Here is an 18,508-nt window from a genome sequence, read left to right as displayed (position 1 = left end):
TAGAAGACAAAATTCAGGGAAGTCTAGCCTCCTGCCGTGTCAGATTCTGAGTTTTCACAAGAGAAACCAGGCACATTTTAATTAACTAAGTGAGGTTTTTGTCCCAAAAGTGGGGTCATATACCTGGTGTGTAACACTCCAACATACACACACAGCAGAGGTGTTTTATTATTGCATATTTGCACAGATATGGGTGCTAGGTGGTATTCCAGCTAGCACACTACTCAAACTACTACATATTTATCTTGTTACTTAATTAGTAAAAACCAACCTAAATCCACGCTCACTGGTTAGTGATTACCATAACACTTGTTATTGGTCAGTTATATTTAAATTAGCCTCACTTGCTATGTAAATTAGCACACCTGGCAGGGGTGGGGGGGCAATTTGCATAGTCCCTCATTTGAGTCGGTGGTCACGATCTCCCCATTGTCTTTACCTTTACACCAGTTAATGTGGATTTTGCTGATTTTATACCAGTGACATTCTTGTAGCAAGATGTTCCCTTTTATCAATCCTTGAAGTCCCTCTTTTCAGTTCCTCCTTTGGAGGTTGGTGATTAGGAAGGCATGAAAGTTTATAGAAAGTAACCAGGCCTTCTGTTTCACAAGATACTTAGTGAAAGGTCTAATTTTCTGCTGTACATGAAGGTGAAGGGAGCTTTCTGTCATACAGCGTGAGCTTGCTGGCTCATTTTTTCTGCAGAAAATTATGTTGACAGTGGGGAAAAAAGTGTAAGTCAACATGCAGTTTATCACACTGTTAAATTCATATAGGAAACAACTGACTTGCAGAGTTACACTTTTCTCTGAATTTAGCCACCTTATGAAATACATTTGAATGGGATTATAACTTAAGACTGGATGACATACCTCTAATATTCAGAGGCTTACAGGGAACATGTAAGTGGAGTTTAACAAATACCTTTTGCAGCAACTGCACCAGCTTAAGAACTGCCAGGGTAATTTTCTCCTTTCTACATCGTAATTTTCCCCTCCCCTTACTCTCTGCTGTGCCAGTAAACTATTTGCAGATCTGGATGATAAACCAGATACAGAAACTGATGAAAGTAACTTCATCAAAAAATCCTCTCAGAAATCACTGCCTTTCAGCTGAACACTTCTGTCAACATATGGTCAGTATAAGACATGACACTTGAAATTACGCTAGTTTAAGCTTCCTAATACCAGACAGAAAACACACAAAATCACAACAGAAAACAACTGACGTTTTTATTGACTTATTCTGCAGGTTCAGATTTGTCTCCGAGATGCCAATGGCTTGATTGTTGTGTCGGCACTGGCATTTACACTGGATCAGCCTGCACTAGATTCAAGAGCAGCGACTGTCCTTTGGCAGGAAACCGGGACAACTTCACTTAAAGGGGTAGTTTGACAGCAGTGCAACGGACCAAATGCTGGTCGCTGTCTGACGGGGGAGCAGAGGCCAGTCGCTACCGACCTGGCTTGCCGGGTAGGGCTCTGCGTGCGCAGGAGGCCAGGCCTCAGGCCGGACCCCAAGACGTCGCCGCGCTCCCGGCACCTCTGCGCGTCACCAGGCCCATGGGAGAGAAAGGATGAATAGCCGAGCCGGGCCGCTCCTCTCCGCCGTGACGCACCGCGACGCTCCTCATCCCGGTACCCCCCGCTCCCCCAATCCCAACGACAGTCTTGGCGATGATTGGCTCGAGGCCAAGGCAACACGCAGAGAGTTCCGTTAGCCCCGTCAACGCCGCTCGCTGATTGGCTTTACCGCTGGGCGGTGCTCGACTCTCATTGGCATAGGCGGGGCGCCCTCCCTTTCGCGGTGATTTCTGGCGTAAGCGCATGTGCGGAAGCTGTAGACATTCGCGCTCCCGTGTTGCTGGTGGTTCCCGCTCTCATGGCTGACCTGGAGCTCTTCGGTACTCAGCAGCAGCCGACGGCAGCCGCCGATAACGGGGCGCTGGACGGCGCCGAGGAGGATCCTGCCGCTGCTTTCTTGGCGCAGCAGGAGAACGAGATCGCGGGCATCGAGAACGACGAGGGCTACAGCATCCTTGAGAGCGGCGAGGTGCCGGTGGCGCTGCATGTTCCGGAGGGCCTCGACTCGGGTACGTGTAGAGGGACGGCAGGCCCCGCTCCACCGCCCTTCCCCGTGGAGGGGAGAGGCGCGGTGCCCGGCGGGTGGGGCAGGGAGGAGACGGATCCCGGCCTGGTGTGGCTTCGCAGCTTCCCTTCTCCCTTTCTCCGTGACCACGAGGGGGCGGTGCCGGCTGGACCTTCGCCTCGGCTTTCTGCCCCGAGCCCACTGCCGCCGGTGAGCGGGGCCTCTACGTCCGGTTACGGTCCCGAGATTAGATCTGGGCGGTGCAGGCATGCCGTCTTGGTCGTCCTGGCTGTGCTCTGCCTTGTGTAAGTTACCTCCCTCCTGCCTCAAACGGGGTGGTGTTTGTAGTCCTGAAGACACCTGCGTGTTCAGGCTTACTGAAGTGTAGCCTATTGAGAACACTGCAAAGTAACTCTGATCACCTGTAATCTAGGAGCCTGCCTGAAACGAACATCCACTGAAAGCAGCATAAGGCAATATGTTATGTTCTGCCACTTGTGTTTCTGTCTTCAGAGGCAGTGATCTTAAAGTATGGTAGCAGTTGAGCTAATGTTTAATTTTACTAAGCCTCTAGCCTTTGTTCCATGGTAACCTTTGTACTGAATGTGAGAAAACTAACACTGCAGAACACACATTCAGAGGAGGGTGTTGGTATGTTGGGAACTAGAAGTTAGTGCATTTTCAGTTAGTCTAATGATAGGTAAAGTTGCCCTGGATGAACACTTTGATTATGAAAGGTTTAGGGTTTTTAACTGAAGTCTAAGTGGAAAGGAGCTGTGAATGTAGGTTGATGCTGTGCTTAACTGTTTCAACACTCTTGGATGACTTTGCCTGTACTTTTCACTGGGTCCATAGGAATGTATTTTGCTCTCATGTGACATTTGTTTGTCACTTCAGGAATATGCCACTCTTATTCAGACTAAGTTGAATAACTTTGCTCCCCAGTTCATTTTTGGAACATCTTTAGAATTAAAGGCTGTTTGTTTATTATTCAACTTGATTTCTGAAATTACTGGCATATCCTAATGTACGAGAATGCAGGTTTCATGGTATCTCTTGGAATAAAGCCCGGCTAGTATACTGAGTAATAGAGACCTGCTGCTTCCAGTGCTTATTTAGTGTTAGTGCAGCCCCCAAAATGATGAGAGTCATCTCATCCATGAAGTAACATGTGGACTACATACTTACTGTAAAAAGAGTAACTTGCTCAAGCACTAGAATGTGAGGATAATCATTATCAGAACACCATCCTGTTTTCATATCAGACATAACTTCCATATTCTATGTATAGTGCAGAAACGAACACAGTGGACACTTCCCCTCTTACTTTCAGAAGCCTTAGACAAGCATTATGCCATATATGGTCTTTACATTCCAAAGAGACTCTGTAACATAGCTGTTAATTTCTAATTAATTTCTAATTTCTTTAGAGAAAGTTCTGACATTGGCCTTTCTCAAGGATGCTAGAACCAACTAGATTCATACCTTCTCTATATTCATGCAGTGTGGATATTGCAGAGTGATTTCTTGTATTAAACAAGTTGACTTTTGACTTCTAGATGGCTTGATATGTAAAAGAAGTTCTTAAGCTGCTTTTCAAGAGTTTTTTCTCAAGTCACGTAAGTTCACTTGCCATGGAATGCAAAACTGTTATTGCAGAACTTTGTCTAGAAAAAGGGTCATAAAATAATGAATGTGATAATAGGATCTAAGGATCTGGGAAGTCTAGGTGTGATCTGTATGTCATCTTGCTTTCTTTTAGGCACTGAAATTACATTTATGCTCTGGCCTGTTAAACAGGCATAGCAGATTGTGCTTGTGGACTTTTGGTGGTTTCATTTTTTAAAGCAACATCTATTGACTGTCAGAGCCCATACTCACTCCGTCCTTGTTAAAAAGTGTGGACTGCAGCAGTGCAAAATACACTGGTTCAGGCATGGTGACTAATGAACTAATGACATCTGTTGCCATTTGTGTTTGACATTTCTTATCATCTGATCAGTATCCTAACAAACACCAAACAGTTCTAGTCTCTAGTGCATATTAGTTTATAAAACTGTTTTGTAATTGAGTTAAAAAGGTGAATGCAAATTTCTTCCTGAAATAATAGAAATTCTTATGTAAACCCTTAAGTGTCATGATCAGGGATTTGTGGATTTACTGTTTTTAACTGTAACCTCTTTGAACTCCTTATTTACAGGTCTGCTGGATAAGTTTTCTTTGTAAATACTCGGCCAAAAGTCATAATTCAGGCAGCTCTCAACTGAAGTTTGAAGATGTTAACTTCAAATATTGTGAGAAGCAGTCACCAACATCTTGCAATACACTTGAAAGAAACATGGTGTCTCATACAATAGGTTTTAAGTTGCAGCCTCTTAAAAAAAAATTAGACACATAGACAGTAGTGAACTCATGAACTGTTAGTATCAGAAAATTGATTGTGGTGTTAATTTTAATAATGGTGGGTACTGGGTGAGTATGGGAAGAATGTTGCCAAGCTCATGTATCTCACTCAGCATCACTTCATATTGTCATGGTCAGGGTTGGAATACTGGCCTGGACCAGTAGGCCATTTATTATGTAATAGTTATCCTGTTCAGGCTTCCTTGGCATGTGAAAACTACTTTTATTTCCCTTGAAAGATGAAGCATAATCACTGCTTCAGGAAACAGGAAGTACTGTATAAATCAAGTAACACAGTGCTGTTGCCTAGTTATTAGTAACTTGGTCTTTTATGAGATCTCCTTTTCATTGATAAATCAATGCCTGTATATGTTTACAGTCAAGTTGTTAAATTCTCTCCAGTCTGACAATAATAGGTCTTCAGCTTATAGCAGTTGACTTATGTCCACTGAGAAGGGAAGAGTGAGCTCAGGTTGAAGTGTGTGGCTTCTAGAACCTGTATGTCAATATAAAAATCTTGTGACAGCTTGTCACATAGCTTCTTATGGAGAATTACTTTCAAAGACAAGCAGTTTTATATGTTAACAATCATGGAAATACACCCAAGTTTAATGTAGGCTGTCTAGTCTCAAACACTGCCTTCAAGTTTCAAGCTCTGTCATTTTTTATATGAACTTGAATGACTGATATCTCTCCATCTTCTGAAGAGGCTCAGGAGCCTCTTTAGCAATGAAGAAACTTAACCACATTTGGTGGTTTGTCCATAAACCACATTTAATAACCTTTCAGGGACTGAATACCAATTTGCTTGCAAATGATTTAGGGAAGAATTGTTTCCTCCTGTGTCTCTAGTTAGTACCACATACAGAAAGAGTTACTTGTTTGTGACTTGATATTTTTTCTTAATTGTTTGAACAGCCATTGTTCTGGGATTTGCTATGCAATCAGTATCTTAAGGCTTCAGAGCACTCCAAGGTAGCACTGGGAAGGGTGTAATAAAGGGATGGTATCTCTTTAAAATGTATTTGCTGTCTCATGGTGATACTGCATTATTATGAAGCTCATGTCAGAAAAAGCTATATTTCTGTTTACAAGAGAATACTACATCTATTGGGAAATTACAGACGGTCTTTACGGATCAGCATTATTGCAGAGAGAGGAAGGTGTGGTCTAGTACTAGCCTATTGATTGTATTGAAAAGGAAAGAACTCTAATGGGTTTTGGTATGACAGCACGTTAGAACTAAAACACAGGGAAGAAGCACTCTCCCTGACCTGCTTGCCTTTATTTTGCACACAGGCATGAGAATTAGTTAACAGAATCGCAGAGTCATTAAGGTTGGAAAAGACCTTTAAGATCATTATGTCCAACCATCAACCCAACACCACCATGCACGCTAAGCTGGCCCCAAAACTGAGCCCTAGGGAAACACTACGTGTGACCGGCTGCCAACTGGATTTAACTCCATTTACCGCAACTCTCTGGGCTTCGCCGTCCAGCCAGTTCTTTTCCCAGCGAAGACTGCACCTGGCTAAGCCACAAGCCACCAGTTTCTCCAGGAGAATGCTGTGGGAGACTGTGTCAAAGGCTTTACTAAAGTCCAGGTAGACAACATCCACAGCCTTTCCCTCACCTCCTAGGCGGGCCACCTGGTCGTAGAAGCAGATCAGGTTGGTCAAGCAGGACCTGCGTTTCATGAACGTATGCTGGCTGGGCCTGATCCCTTGGTTGTCCTGCACATGCCCTTTGAGTGCCCTCAGGATGAACCTCACCATAATCTTCCTCGGCACTGAGGTCAGGCTGACAGGCCTGTAGTTCCTGGGATCCTTCTTCCAGCCTTTCTTGTAGATGGGCATCACATTGGCAAGCCTCCAGTCATCTGGGATCTCCTCTGTTAACCAGGACTGCTGATAAATGATGTAGAGTGGCTTGGCAATCTCCTCCACCAGCTCCCTCAGTACTCTCGGGTGGATCCCATCAGGCCCCATAGATGTGTGGGTGTCCAGGTGGTGTAGCAGGTCCTTAACTGCTTCCTCCTGGATTATGGGGAGTTTATTCTGCTCTCCATCCCCGTCTTCCAGCTCAGGGAGGTGAAGACCCTGAGGATACTTAGTCTGGCTATTAAAGACTGAGGCAAAGAAGGCATTAAGTACCTCAGCCTTTTCCTCATCCTTGGTGACAATGTTCACCTCCCACATCCAATAAGGGATGGAGATTCTCCTTGGCTCTCTTTGTTGTTAATATATTTGTAAAAGTATTTTTTGTTGTCCCTTATGACTGTGGACAGATTGAGTTCTATCTGGGCTTTTGCCTTTGTGATTTTCTCTCTGCATGACCTAACGAGACCCTTTTACTCTTCTTGAGTTGCCTGCCCCTTCTTCCAAAGGTGATAAACTCTCCTTTAGGAGGTGTTGGTCTCTTCTCCCAAGTAATTAGCAATAGTACAAGAGGAAATGGCCTCAAGTTGCGCCAGGGGAGGCTTACACTAGATATTAGGAAAAATGTCTTTACTGAGAGAGTGGTCAAACATTGAAACAGGCTGCCCAGGGAGGTGGTGGAGTCACCATCAGTGGAAGTATTCAAAAAGCGTGTGGATGTGGCACTTCAGGACATGGTTTAGTGTGCGTGGTGGTGTTGGGTAGATGGTTGGACTTGATGATCTTAATGGTCTTTTCTAACATCAATGATTCTGTGATTCTGTGTCATCACAGAAGGTAGCAGAAAGGTGACTTTGCTATGAATCTTAGTGATATATTTTGAGCTGATTAAGAATTAGGAGGTAACCAAACTATGATAGGAATTACTAAGCATTGGCTGCAAGGTTGTTAATCTTCCAGGTGGAGACTAAAATAGTGAGAATCATGCTGCTTAACTTCTGAACAGTTTTCTAGTAGTCCCCTTCTAAGACAGGGAGGAGAAAGTGGGAGTAACTTTAGAACACTATCTGTAGCAGCTTCTCAGCAGTATGAGATCTGTTTATGTAGTGTGAAGCATGATCTTATGACAAAGAAATGACCTTGTATTACTGGTTCTGCAGAGTAATAGCTCACTTGGTTTCTTGTACCCCAGCAGGGTACCAAGTAACACACTTTTGCTTAAATCCCATGTTACATAGTCTAGTAAAGCTTTCCATACAAGTTATGGAAATCAGTAAATCTGGCTATTCTGTCTTTTCTCAAATGGCTAAACTACTGTCACTTCTTTACAGGTGCTGTTGATGGAGTGGTTAATGGACATGTCTATCAGGTAGGATAGAAGTACTTTGTATTTAGAATGTGCTGTTCCACTCCGAGAACTTTACCTTAATCTAGACTAATAGTTCCATTTCTTGTCTCTAATGTACTTTTATCTCCTCTCTGAAGAGAAACTTCTATTCTGATAGGTCATCTCATAAAGCTGTTAATGCTCTTACTATGCCTCTCCTCTGAACTTAGACACAACTTAAAGCAGCAGTCCATTTTGAATTATGGCTTAATAGGACATAACCACTAGAAGCAGACTGACAGGCTCTGTTGTATGACTCAATGTTGACTTACTGCTGGCTAATAAGCTGAAAGCATGTTCTGACTACCTAGTTTAAAGCAGAGTTTTCTGAATTGCTTGTTCTTTAAGGATAATTTTTGTGTCATGGTAGTCTTATCATGATTGTTCTTACCAGGAGCTGACTGAAAATATTATACGCTTACTAGTCACATAAAGTTGCATGAAATTAAGCTGCTGGCTAAATAGCTTAATAATAGTCTGAAAGCATGCTAGCCAGCCATGGTAATGACAAAAGGAGGAGATACTTGCTTTATTAGTGTCAGGGAGGAATGAGGCATGCTAAGGCAATCACTGTGTTGTAACTGGATTTCATATCAGTTTGGCTAAAGCACTGTTGTTGCCTGGTGTCAGAGTTGGCTGGATAGCCCTGATTAAATGAGTGCTTGGGAAGGGGGCAGCATATAACTCTTCTTCATGGAGTTTTAAGTGAACACTGAGCTTCGTGGAGACACAAACAGCTTTCACTGATGCTAGCACTTTTATATCCTCACCATTGCTGTGAGATTGATGGGAAAACTGTATCTTACTGCACCTTGGTGCTTCCTTAGGTGATGAGGTAGATAAAATATCTTGATTTTGTGTTTGCAATTCTAAGTGACCAGCTGCTTTGGTTGATAGAGCTTCCTCTTAATGAGGAAGAATACAACAAACGGGCTATATGTAACTTTTGTTTTAGCTATGTGTAACTAGTTTGGCCCTGAAACTCACCAATTTATTTTGTTTTGGATTTCATGTGAAGCCCGGTGCTGTTGCAGAGTAGCTCCTTTTCCTTGCGTTACTCCTTCATTGAGAGCTACAGGAGGTCCAAAGAGAGGCAAGATGCCATTAGCATTGATCCATCTGGTACTGGAGGCTAATTAGCCTCTGCCATTAGCTATGATCCATCTGGTACTGTCAGGAGTGGTATGTATTAGGTCTAAGAGTAGGGTGAATGAATAAAAGTTGTTGGACTTGGAGTGTCCTCTGTGGCAAATAGCACAATATTCAATAGCTTTGTGAATCTAGTGTATTAATGATAGCCCTATTCATTGCAAGTCTTTGAGCTATTGTGTAGTAAAAAGCATGCTAGTACTGACACTGTTTTGTTGCTTTAATGTTGAAATGCATCTTGCATCCTAAGATGCATATAGCAATCCAAAAAGAACATTGGCTTTAATATCAGTTAAGTTAGGAAATATGTCTGAAATAGACGAGTAAGTTACAGAGAGTGTTTTAAACTCCTATGCACAAAACTGTAAAACAACAAAAAAATATTTTCACAGCAAATACTTAAAATGAACTGGACAATCTCTAGGCCTACAACTGCATAGTGAGGTGCTAGGCATTGTCTTCATCTTTCCTTACGTGTAGAGCTCAGGCATAGTTGGACTCCCCAGTCAACTTTGAATTTGTGTTTGATCCTTGATTGCTAGAGATGATTCCTATATTACTTTGCTTCAATCCTGCTGTAATTCGTGGCAAGATGTTTTTCATATTAATGGTGGAAATGCGATATAACATCAGATGAGTGTGTTACGTGCTCAGTTCAAATAGAGTCTAATTTTATGTAGCTTGCAGGCAGTTATCTGAAATACTCAGTTGTCATGTATAAATGATATTAGTATTCCTTCCCTTTAAGGAGAGTAATGGTCCAATGGACTCCTATGCTGCCATATCCCAAGTAGATCGACTGCAGTCAGAACCGGAGAGTATTCGTAAGTGGAGAGAGGAGCAAAAGGAGCGCCTGGAGCAACTTGGTAAGGAGGCTGTTTGTTGCAGTAGTGTTCTTGCTTGTGAGTAACTCAGTGGCAGCTTTTTAGGCAGCAGAATTCTCAACCATGGGTTCTGGCTCTTGGGAATCTAACATGCTTCTTGAGTTTGAGCAGCAAGTCAGATGAGTCTTCCAGGAAAAAGACTTAATACTGGTGTAGCAGTCAGCAAGTGGCTCTCTGAACCTTAGAAGTATTCCCGTGGCCTGCCTCTTACTTGCAAATAAGCTAACAGAAAATGAACAGCTTTTATCAGCAGAAAAGAGTGAATAAATACTGCAGCCATCAGCACTTTTTTCAAAGGATGAAGATTGCTCATTTTGTAATTGCTGAGGCCATCTGTTGTCACACAGATCTTAATCTAATCGCTAAGTTAAGTAATGGACTAGTAACTAAACTAAATACAGCTATCAAATGCAGTGATGCCTGCCTGTGGACAGCTTCTAAGAGCCTATAAACCGGTATGCTTTCCACTTACATGAGGGAGGTCTTGCTTGAAATTGTTGGAACAGAACCTTCTGTACAATGTGATTCCGGATAGAACTGAGCCTGTTGCTCCTCTTCTGCGCTCGTTGCAGCAGATGAGCTTGTCCTGAACAGTAGGCTGGATGTAAAAGCATACTGAGCGCCAAGCTCTGTCACTTTGTCTAAGCACGCAGGCTTTACTGAGATTTGTTCTAGTGCTAGCTTAGCAAGGTGACCGTTTCTGTTTTTGAACAGTTTGCAGGCCAACAGACTTAACTCAATCCGAATTAGTCTACAAATGCCTATCCTAAACTGAAATGACTGTCTCAGTTATGCAGCGCAGGCATTCTGTTTAGCCAGTCCTCGGAACGTTCATGGTATTTAGAGTTCTCATGGTCTAAATCAGGAAATCTCCTAAACCTTATCTGAGTAGATCAAACAACTGTCTAGAGTGCACCTGGAGCCATCAGCTGAAGTTTTAGCAAGATCCAGCTGGAACAAACGTGACTGACAAATCAATTCTTAAATCTTCAGATGCAAACTCACGAAAGCAGGAAGCAGAATGGAAAGAGAAAGCAATAAAGGAGTTGGAGGAGTGGTATGCAAGGCAAGATGAAAAGCTCCAGAAAACAAAAGCTAGCAACAGGTAACGTTTCTCCAGCCCTCTGAAGAGTTATGGTACTGGATATGAAAATAATGAGGGAGAGAGGTTAGAATACTTCTAGTATGTCCTAAGGCACTAGTCCTTCAGATAATTAAAGTAACCTCTCCTACTAAGAAATGAGTCTCCAGTGGTAGACTATCCTTTTAGGCTGTATTAGAATCCAAGAATAGCAAGAGAAAGCATTAAGGTAATGAACAAGAATTACTGAAGGTTCATTAAGACACAAAGTTTGAACATGGCCAGAAGAAGTTTTAGTCTACCCACTTGTTTGCATGCTCCCAGCTGTGCATGTTTTTAGTGACTGTAATTACCTACCTTAAGACTAGCAATCTTACTTGCTATCTTTAGAACACAAGAAAGTGGCCTTCTAGTTAGTCTTTGCTGCAAGTAATTTTGTTAGATGTCTTAAAACCTTTGGTTGCTCCTTTTGGAAGCTCTTGAGAAATAACTCAGTTCTGCTAATTAAAAGCTAAATGCTGACTGTGTCTATGTTGGGTTTGAATTGTTTAATTATGGGCCCTGGGGCAGAAACTAATGACTTGGCTGCTAGTCTAGGAAGCTCTTACACATTCGTAGACATTCCATGTGGAATTTTGACTTCAAGCTATGTAAAGGTAAATGTGATAGTACTGACTTAATACAACTTAGATCTCTACTTCCGACCAGAAGTCGTTCTGTCCATGTAGTCATTAGGGCTGCTTTATAATTTGGGAACCCACAGACTTCAACCGTTTTTTTGAAACACCATTTTTCTTATCAAAATGGACAGCAGATTTGTCTTGAGTAAGTAGAGTTCTAGGTAGAATTTACTGTTTACTAAATGAAGAAAGGAGGCTTATGCTTCCTATGGAATTATGGATTTGACACTTCCATTCACTGAGGTATAGTCTTTTGGTTGGGCCAAGAACGAGAGATGGGATTGGCACTCTTATAGTTGGTGGCCAGAGCTCATGGTACCCCCATAGCTTTATTGTGGCCAGTGTCTGAACGGAGGGTATGAATTCTGGCGCAGGGTCCATTTAACAAGTGTTGAGCAGAAGGAATGTTTGGCATTCTCATCAGCCTGCTGAGATCTTTCTCCTAATGGTAGTTTCTGTCCACTGGAATTAGCGTAATGGTAACTCTGGGATTCTAGTCCTAAAATTAACTGGTCCCAACTTCTAAGATCTAAGCAGAGATTTTGTGTTGCCTCTCTCGAGTCAATGGCTTAATTGATACATTCCATGTGGTAGCTGCTTTCCTGTTACAGTCAGTATAGGTGACGCAAGGTTAATGTGCTTGTTAAAACTGCCTCCAGCTGTGTTCCGTACTTCTCATCCTTATCTCTTTTCTCCTGCCTGCTTGCCTGCCTTTTGGACTACTTGCTACGTAGGGTGGCAGATGAAGCTTTCTACAAACAACCCTTCGCTGACGTGATTGGTTATGTGTATGTTGCTTAACTACTAATTGTATTTGCTAGTTAACTAGGTAATGAGTAGGATCAGAAATAGTGCTGAATGTCTGAAGGTGACTTCTGAATATTTCAGGGCAGTGCAAGCTAATATCAGTAAATAGCGTTTACTTTTTGGACTGACTTGGATTTGCAATATTAAATGCAGTTTTTCTGTAAGGTTTCCTTACACTGCACAACATCCAGCACTTTCAGATTAAGTCATGTAGTATACATACCACTGGAATTTTGGTAATGACTTAGTAGCCTTTAGATGTAGGGGTTTACAGTTGTTTTCAGGCCAGTGACCACTGCCACTTCCACAGAGAAACACAATGTTTAACTGTGCATTCTCTATAATAGGCATCGAGCTCCTGATCTAATCAGAAAAATATTCAAGTAATGCTTGCACATAAAGCTCTGCAAGCCAAGGAGGGTAGAAAGGAATCACTTGCCATAAATCAGGGTAGAAGATGTGTGTGCATATAGAAATAGGATGCTATAAGAGAACAGATGAAAAGTACAAGAAGGTGGTATCGTAAAATCATCATTAGCTGCTGGGAGGATGTTTAGGAGCAGCTCTGTGTAGACATTTTGCCAGCCTAATGGATCAGTGAGAATACAGCCATGACTTTCAAGCCTCAATGAGTATGCTAGTTTTCATGGGGTGGAAGGATGGCAATGTTCATTGGCTTGTTCATGTATTTTAATTTCTTCCCTTAGTTTGTAGACTTGAATTGAAAAGGGGCCATGTCACAGATTCTAAGGTGACACCTTTAGAAGGTGTATTGGTGAGCCATGGTGTATTAATAAGTGCATTAATATTGAAAGTCCAGTGTGGAATTCATCACCTAACTCTAAGTGGATGTAAACCAAGACTTGTGAAATGGTGGATTAACAGGTGGTGTTTGACTTTTCTGAAGTCTCCTGGAGTTGATTTTGATAGTTTTTTTCCAAGAAAACCCTTATTTTCATATATCCAATGCAAATGTGCAGTATAAGTGCTGCAGAACAAAATTGGCAGCCTGTTTTCTGAATGTAGGCTAAGCTTAGTGCATGTTCAGCCAGCTGATCATCTGCATTAAACTCATTCTCATTTTCTATATCTGACTTAAACTTTCTCTCCTTGTTTCTTTTCTTCTCTGCACCTTTAAGCACAAATATAAATCATCCTTGCTACAGCCTAGAACAGTTAAGTAAAAAAATCTTCACTGCCCTTTAAAACTGTGATGTCACATAAAGTAGCAGTGTTGTAGTGACCCTTGTCTTCAGTGGTGTCTGTAACCTTATCCCTGTGAACAGTGCTGAACCCTCACGGGAGAGTCATCTTCACTGCTTTTTCTGTACTGCTTGTTGGAGTAGATGGATCTGGTTTGATCTCTTGATGCTTGTAGGGGCATCCCTTACTAGGGCCTCAGAGTTATATAAACTAGATGCTGGAGTGTTATCCCTGTATGGAAGCAATGCTCTTAGCAGCATAGAAATGCCAAAAGGATAGAGGTGAGAAGCCACTGCCACTAACCTGCACATACGTACAAAGGCGCCTTAGAGTCTCCTTAGGGTGAGTGTAGGGGAAACGTGTTTATTCTGCGATCTGACTTCAGATGAGTCATCCCCTCTGCCAAGATATGCTTTCATCTATAGGACCCGCAAGCATGGGATTCATGACTTAAATTCCTTTTGATTCATGCTGCTCCACTAACAGCATTAGGAATCATCAGCAGATAGTTTAATGATGGCCTATAGGCAGATGTAAATCCTTGAATGGAATCTGACAAGAATCCTGCAAGACGTGCTTGCAGGGAGTTGTAAATTTTCAGGTGGCAAGTGTGCAATATAAGCCATGAAGTGGCAGAGGCTTAACTAGTTAAGACTTGGGCATTTCTTCATAAATAAAATGCCTACGTAGTAGTAACTTACCTCCTGGCAGTGTCTGTGGTCACTCCTTAGGCAGAGACTCAGTAACTATTCTTAAAACCAAACACCTGTATTCCAACATTTTACACAGCACTCTGCACTGCTTGTGCACAGCATACTACTGCAACCTACTTTCATGTCCAGGATTGGGGCAGTGGGAGCTTAAGTAACTGGAATGTCCATAGCAGCTGTCAGGTCACATTTCTTACGAAATATGCTGAAAGAAACTTCATCCTGTAAGAGGGAAGGAGTGCCTTATATGTTGGGCATTAACGCAAGGTGCATTGCATTGCTTTCAGGGCAGCTGAAGAAGCCTTTGTGAATGATGCAGAAGACATTTTTCCAGGCACTGAGTGGGAACGTGTGGCTCAGCTTTGTGACTTTAATCCCAAGTCTAGTAAGCAGGCTAAAGATGTGTCCCGCATGCGTTCAGTCCTCATCTCACTCAAGCAGGCTCCGCTGGTTCGCTGAAGGAAAGCACAATGGAAAGACTACAAATGCAGTATCTTAACCTTACTCAGAGAAGCTATGTTTGCAGTAAATGGATTAATTGTTTCAATGTTTTTTTTGGACCAAACCTCATGATGTATCTAGAGCTGATCATTGTTTGATTGCATGTTCTTCCTCATGTTTCCTTTCTGTGTCTGAGATGGGAGAACCTCCAAAACTGTAGTCTCTGTGCTTTTGTGCACTGAGATGTCACTTCCCACATTACTGATATTAAAGGTGTGTTAAACAGTGAAATGTGTTGACTTTGGATGAATTAAGAAGGTCTCCTGCTCCGTTTCAACATGGGATGTTTGAATTGAGTGTGAGCAAACATTTAATTGCTAGTGATTTCACTTTGCTGGTGCCTGATCAGCCAGCAGTGCTTCTGGTCTCTGAGAGTCTGTCCTGCTTGTCTCTGTGAGCTTTCTTAAAGCTCTTGAGAGCTTTAGTTTAAAAACTGCTTCCCTATCCAATTTATCACACAAGCTCTTGGAAACTGGAGCAGCAGGCTTGTTAAGGAGCTTATCTTGCTTCCAGTGGAACTGAGGACACTACCTTCTGCAGGTAAGCAGTTCTGTGTAGTTTTCTGCTGTCACTCCACCTGCAGACCTTAGGCTAGAAATACAGTACAGGGTGCTGAGTAGTTAAAGCCTTTTATATTCTGCTGCATATTCTGTTCTGCCATGTATTCAACCTTGGCTTTATATGCAAAGTTCTCTTGTGCAGAGGCTATTTGGATGGTTTTGAACTATGTCCTTGTCCTAACTGACTTTTGCAGATACTTTCTCCCACCAGGGTAGTGGACTGGAGATTTGGAGAGCAAGAGAAAGGAAGACCTGCTCTTACTGCTGCTCATCCACTGGGTTGGAGCTCTGTCTGCCAAGGTGGTTGAATTTGAAACAAACTGATCCAGAAAATCTCTGTTCTGCTGCTTCTTTGGCTCTCTAGTCTCACCCCACATTCACAGGGGCTGTATTCTAGTCTTGCTTGGGTAAGACTGACCTTAGCTGTCTATCTTGTAAGAATAGTCTATTCAGTCTCATACATTATTTCAACTACTTCTATCAAAGATACAGTGGCTTAAGTAGTATGTAGGAGAATTGCTTTAATACCTTTTGTGTACAAGCTGAAAGATTAGTCCAGGCAGTTTGAAAAGGGCTGCATATGCAGATTAAAACTTACTGAGCTTCAGGGGGTTGCTGCACAGCAACTGTCTTACTTAGCAGCTGTGTCCCTTTGGTAGATAAGATACTGAATAAATGATTGCCAGTTGGGCTTCAATAATTAAGCTGTACCTTACATTGTCTATACTGACTGGAGCTATTCTCATGTTTGCAAGTGTATTCACAAGTTGCTGATGAAATGATAGTAGACTACAGGCCTGGAAGCTTAATTCCATGGAAGAGTAAAGCAGGAAAATACTTTCTAAACTGCATAGGGGTACCACAGGTGAGTTTAACAGCACTGAAGCACAAAGCAAGTCCAAAGAATACTAATACGCAATGCTAGCCTTGACCAAAAACTTCCTTTCTTCTACTGACCCCAAAGCTCTACCAAAAAAAGGCTTCTAAAATGAATTGGTAATTTAATAAAGAAAACTCCACTGCATTAAATATACAATGTTTAAGATGTTAATTTAAGTTTACTGGAATTTGAAAGATCAGCAGATTAGAGGGGTTCGTGCACACAGAGTTACAGAACTGATTAATCACCACATTGTCCTATTTCATAAGATGTTTTATCTGTGCTAAGGGCATGGTTTTAAGCTGCAATCCAATAAAATGGGCGAAGACTCTCAAATCAAGGCTAAAGCAATGTTACAGAAGTTAAAACTGTTCTTTATAACCTGAGTTTGCAGGGGCTAACAATGTGTCTGCTGTTTTTTTTGTGTATACCATCTAGCTAGAACACTTAACAAGCATCTCTGTGGGTTTTGGTTATTGTAGCTCTTGTTCTGAGATTTTTGTGGATTTTCTTTTCTACCTTGATTTTATACTTAAGTGTGCTAGGTCAATGTCTCCCTCCTACCTCCTGTATCAGTGCTGTCACAGAATCACAGACTGGATGAGGTTGGAAGGGACCTCTGGAGGTCGTGTGGTCCAATCCCCAGCTTAAGCAGCGCCACCTACAGCTGGATGCCCAGGACCACGTCTAGACAGCTTTTGAAGATCTCTAAGGAGGAAGACTCCACCACCTCTCTGGTCAACCTGTGCCAGTAGTTGGTCACCTTTACAGTGGAAAAAATATTTCCTGATGTTCAGGAGGAACGTCCTGTGTTTCAGTCTGTGCCTATTGCCCGTTGTCCTGTAAGGGGGCACCACTGGAAAGAGCGTGGCTCTGTCATCTTTGCACCCACCCTCCAGATACTTGCATACATGTATCTGGATGAGACCCCCCTGAGCCTTCTCTTCTACAAGCTGAACAGTCCCAGCTCTCTCAGCCTTTCCTCATAGGAGAGATGCTCTAGCTGCTTAATCATCCTCATGGCCTTTGGACTCTCTCCAGTATGTCCATGTCTCTTGTACTGGGGAGCCCGTAATTGGACCCAGCACTCCAGATGTGGCCTCCCCAGTGGTGTGTAAATGGCTATGCTTCACCTGTGCTCTACTTGGACTTTCTGTGTCTGGGAATTATTTTAGATACTTAGACCATGTGACACTGAGCAAAAGAACTCTCAGCTTTATTTTGGCAAGTCTGAGCCCTTGTCTCACACAGACTTGTTTCCTTCAGAGGTCAGCATCTGTCACTTGTTTTGTGACCTCGTGACAATTCTGTGCAATGACAGTGCTGCCCCTGCATCTTCTTAGCCTGAAGAACATGGGTGACAGCCATAAACCAACATGCTATGCTTGCCTGTTACTTGCTGATGTTTTTTTCTGAGCAGCTGGTAAAGAGGGGAATGTATGGTTTACTGGCTTGTATTTTAGAATGGAAAAGGTGTCTCTTGTTTTTGCCAAAAGATTTCTCCCATAGCACCTGTCGTGGGCAAGCCTCTTCTTCCCCGGAATGGTTGTGTTGCAGTAGTACACTGTGGCACTGCATGGTAGTGTGCATGGTGTTGCACCAGACCTGCAGAATGCTCAGATGTTACAAGGTTACTGACAACCCAGGCCTTTGTCCTCTGACTTCAGAGGGAATAGTCCATTTAAGTGTTTGTTATGTTCTAGTGTGAGAAAGGAAGGGCCACTCAGTAGTGTTCAACAGGGGAGTGTTTCATTAGATCTTGCATCAGTAATGTGAGTTTCAGTGACAATTATGCATGATTACAGTGTTGCAGTGCCATTGGCACAGTTACAAGCAGACATTTAATCTCTTGCTTCATGTGGCTGCTTACTGGTCACAGCTGGTTACCACGTGTAGAAATTTTACCCAACTCAAGGCATGAGGTATGGATGAGGTAAAAATGAGGTAAAACTAACTTTTTAAAAAGTGCTGTATCCCTACTTATCACAGGGTTGTGAAACTTAAGTTAAAAATAAAGGAACCTTTGGGAAAAAAGATCAGGATATTTCTTAAAAATTTTACCTTAAATACAGTATTCATACACTTTCTCTTTAATTAAACACAAATTTGGCACTTTATTTGCATTTAAAATTTCTGTGATGTGCTTCATGCAAAAAAAGCTGGAAGACCTAGTATTCAGAATGCATTCAGATACAGTGTTGCAGCAATGGTAGTCTGATAGTATAAGCAAGGCAAAAGTGGTGTGGAGATGTTACCTTTTTTTTAGACTAATGGAGAAAAATGTGTGCTTTAGGCATG

The 18,508-nt window shown here is 42.3% G+C and overlaps 1 protein-coding gene across 1 annotated transcript; it reads left to right on the top strand.

Annotated features, from left to right (window-relative positions):
- Positions 1-1,881: 1,881 nt before the first annotated feature.
- Positions 1,882-14,728, top strand: CLTA (clathrin light chain A; the record flags this gene model as incomplete). Its single annotated transcript, XM_082013054.1, has 5 exons — positions 1,882-2,092; positions 7,700-7,737; positions 9,653-9,770; positions 10,782-10,893; positions 14,557-14,728. The coding sequence occupies 5 exons, from the start codon at positions 1,882-1,884 to the stop codon at positions 14,726-14,728; spliced, it is 651 nt and encodes a 216-aa protein (XP_081869180.1).
- Between the last annotated feature and the right edge of the window lie 3,780 nt (positions 14,729-18,508).

This window comes from Phaethon aethereus (assembly GCF_964289735.1).
Source record: "Phaethon aethereus genome assembly, chromosome: Z".
Lineage (NCBI taxonomy): Eukaryota > Metazoa > Chordata > Aves > Phaethontiformes > Phaethontidae > Phaethon > Phaethon aethereus.
Note: the sequence above shows the minus strand (reverse complement) of the source record. Positions and strands in the feature narration are given on the sequence as shown.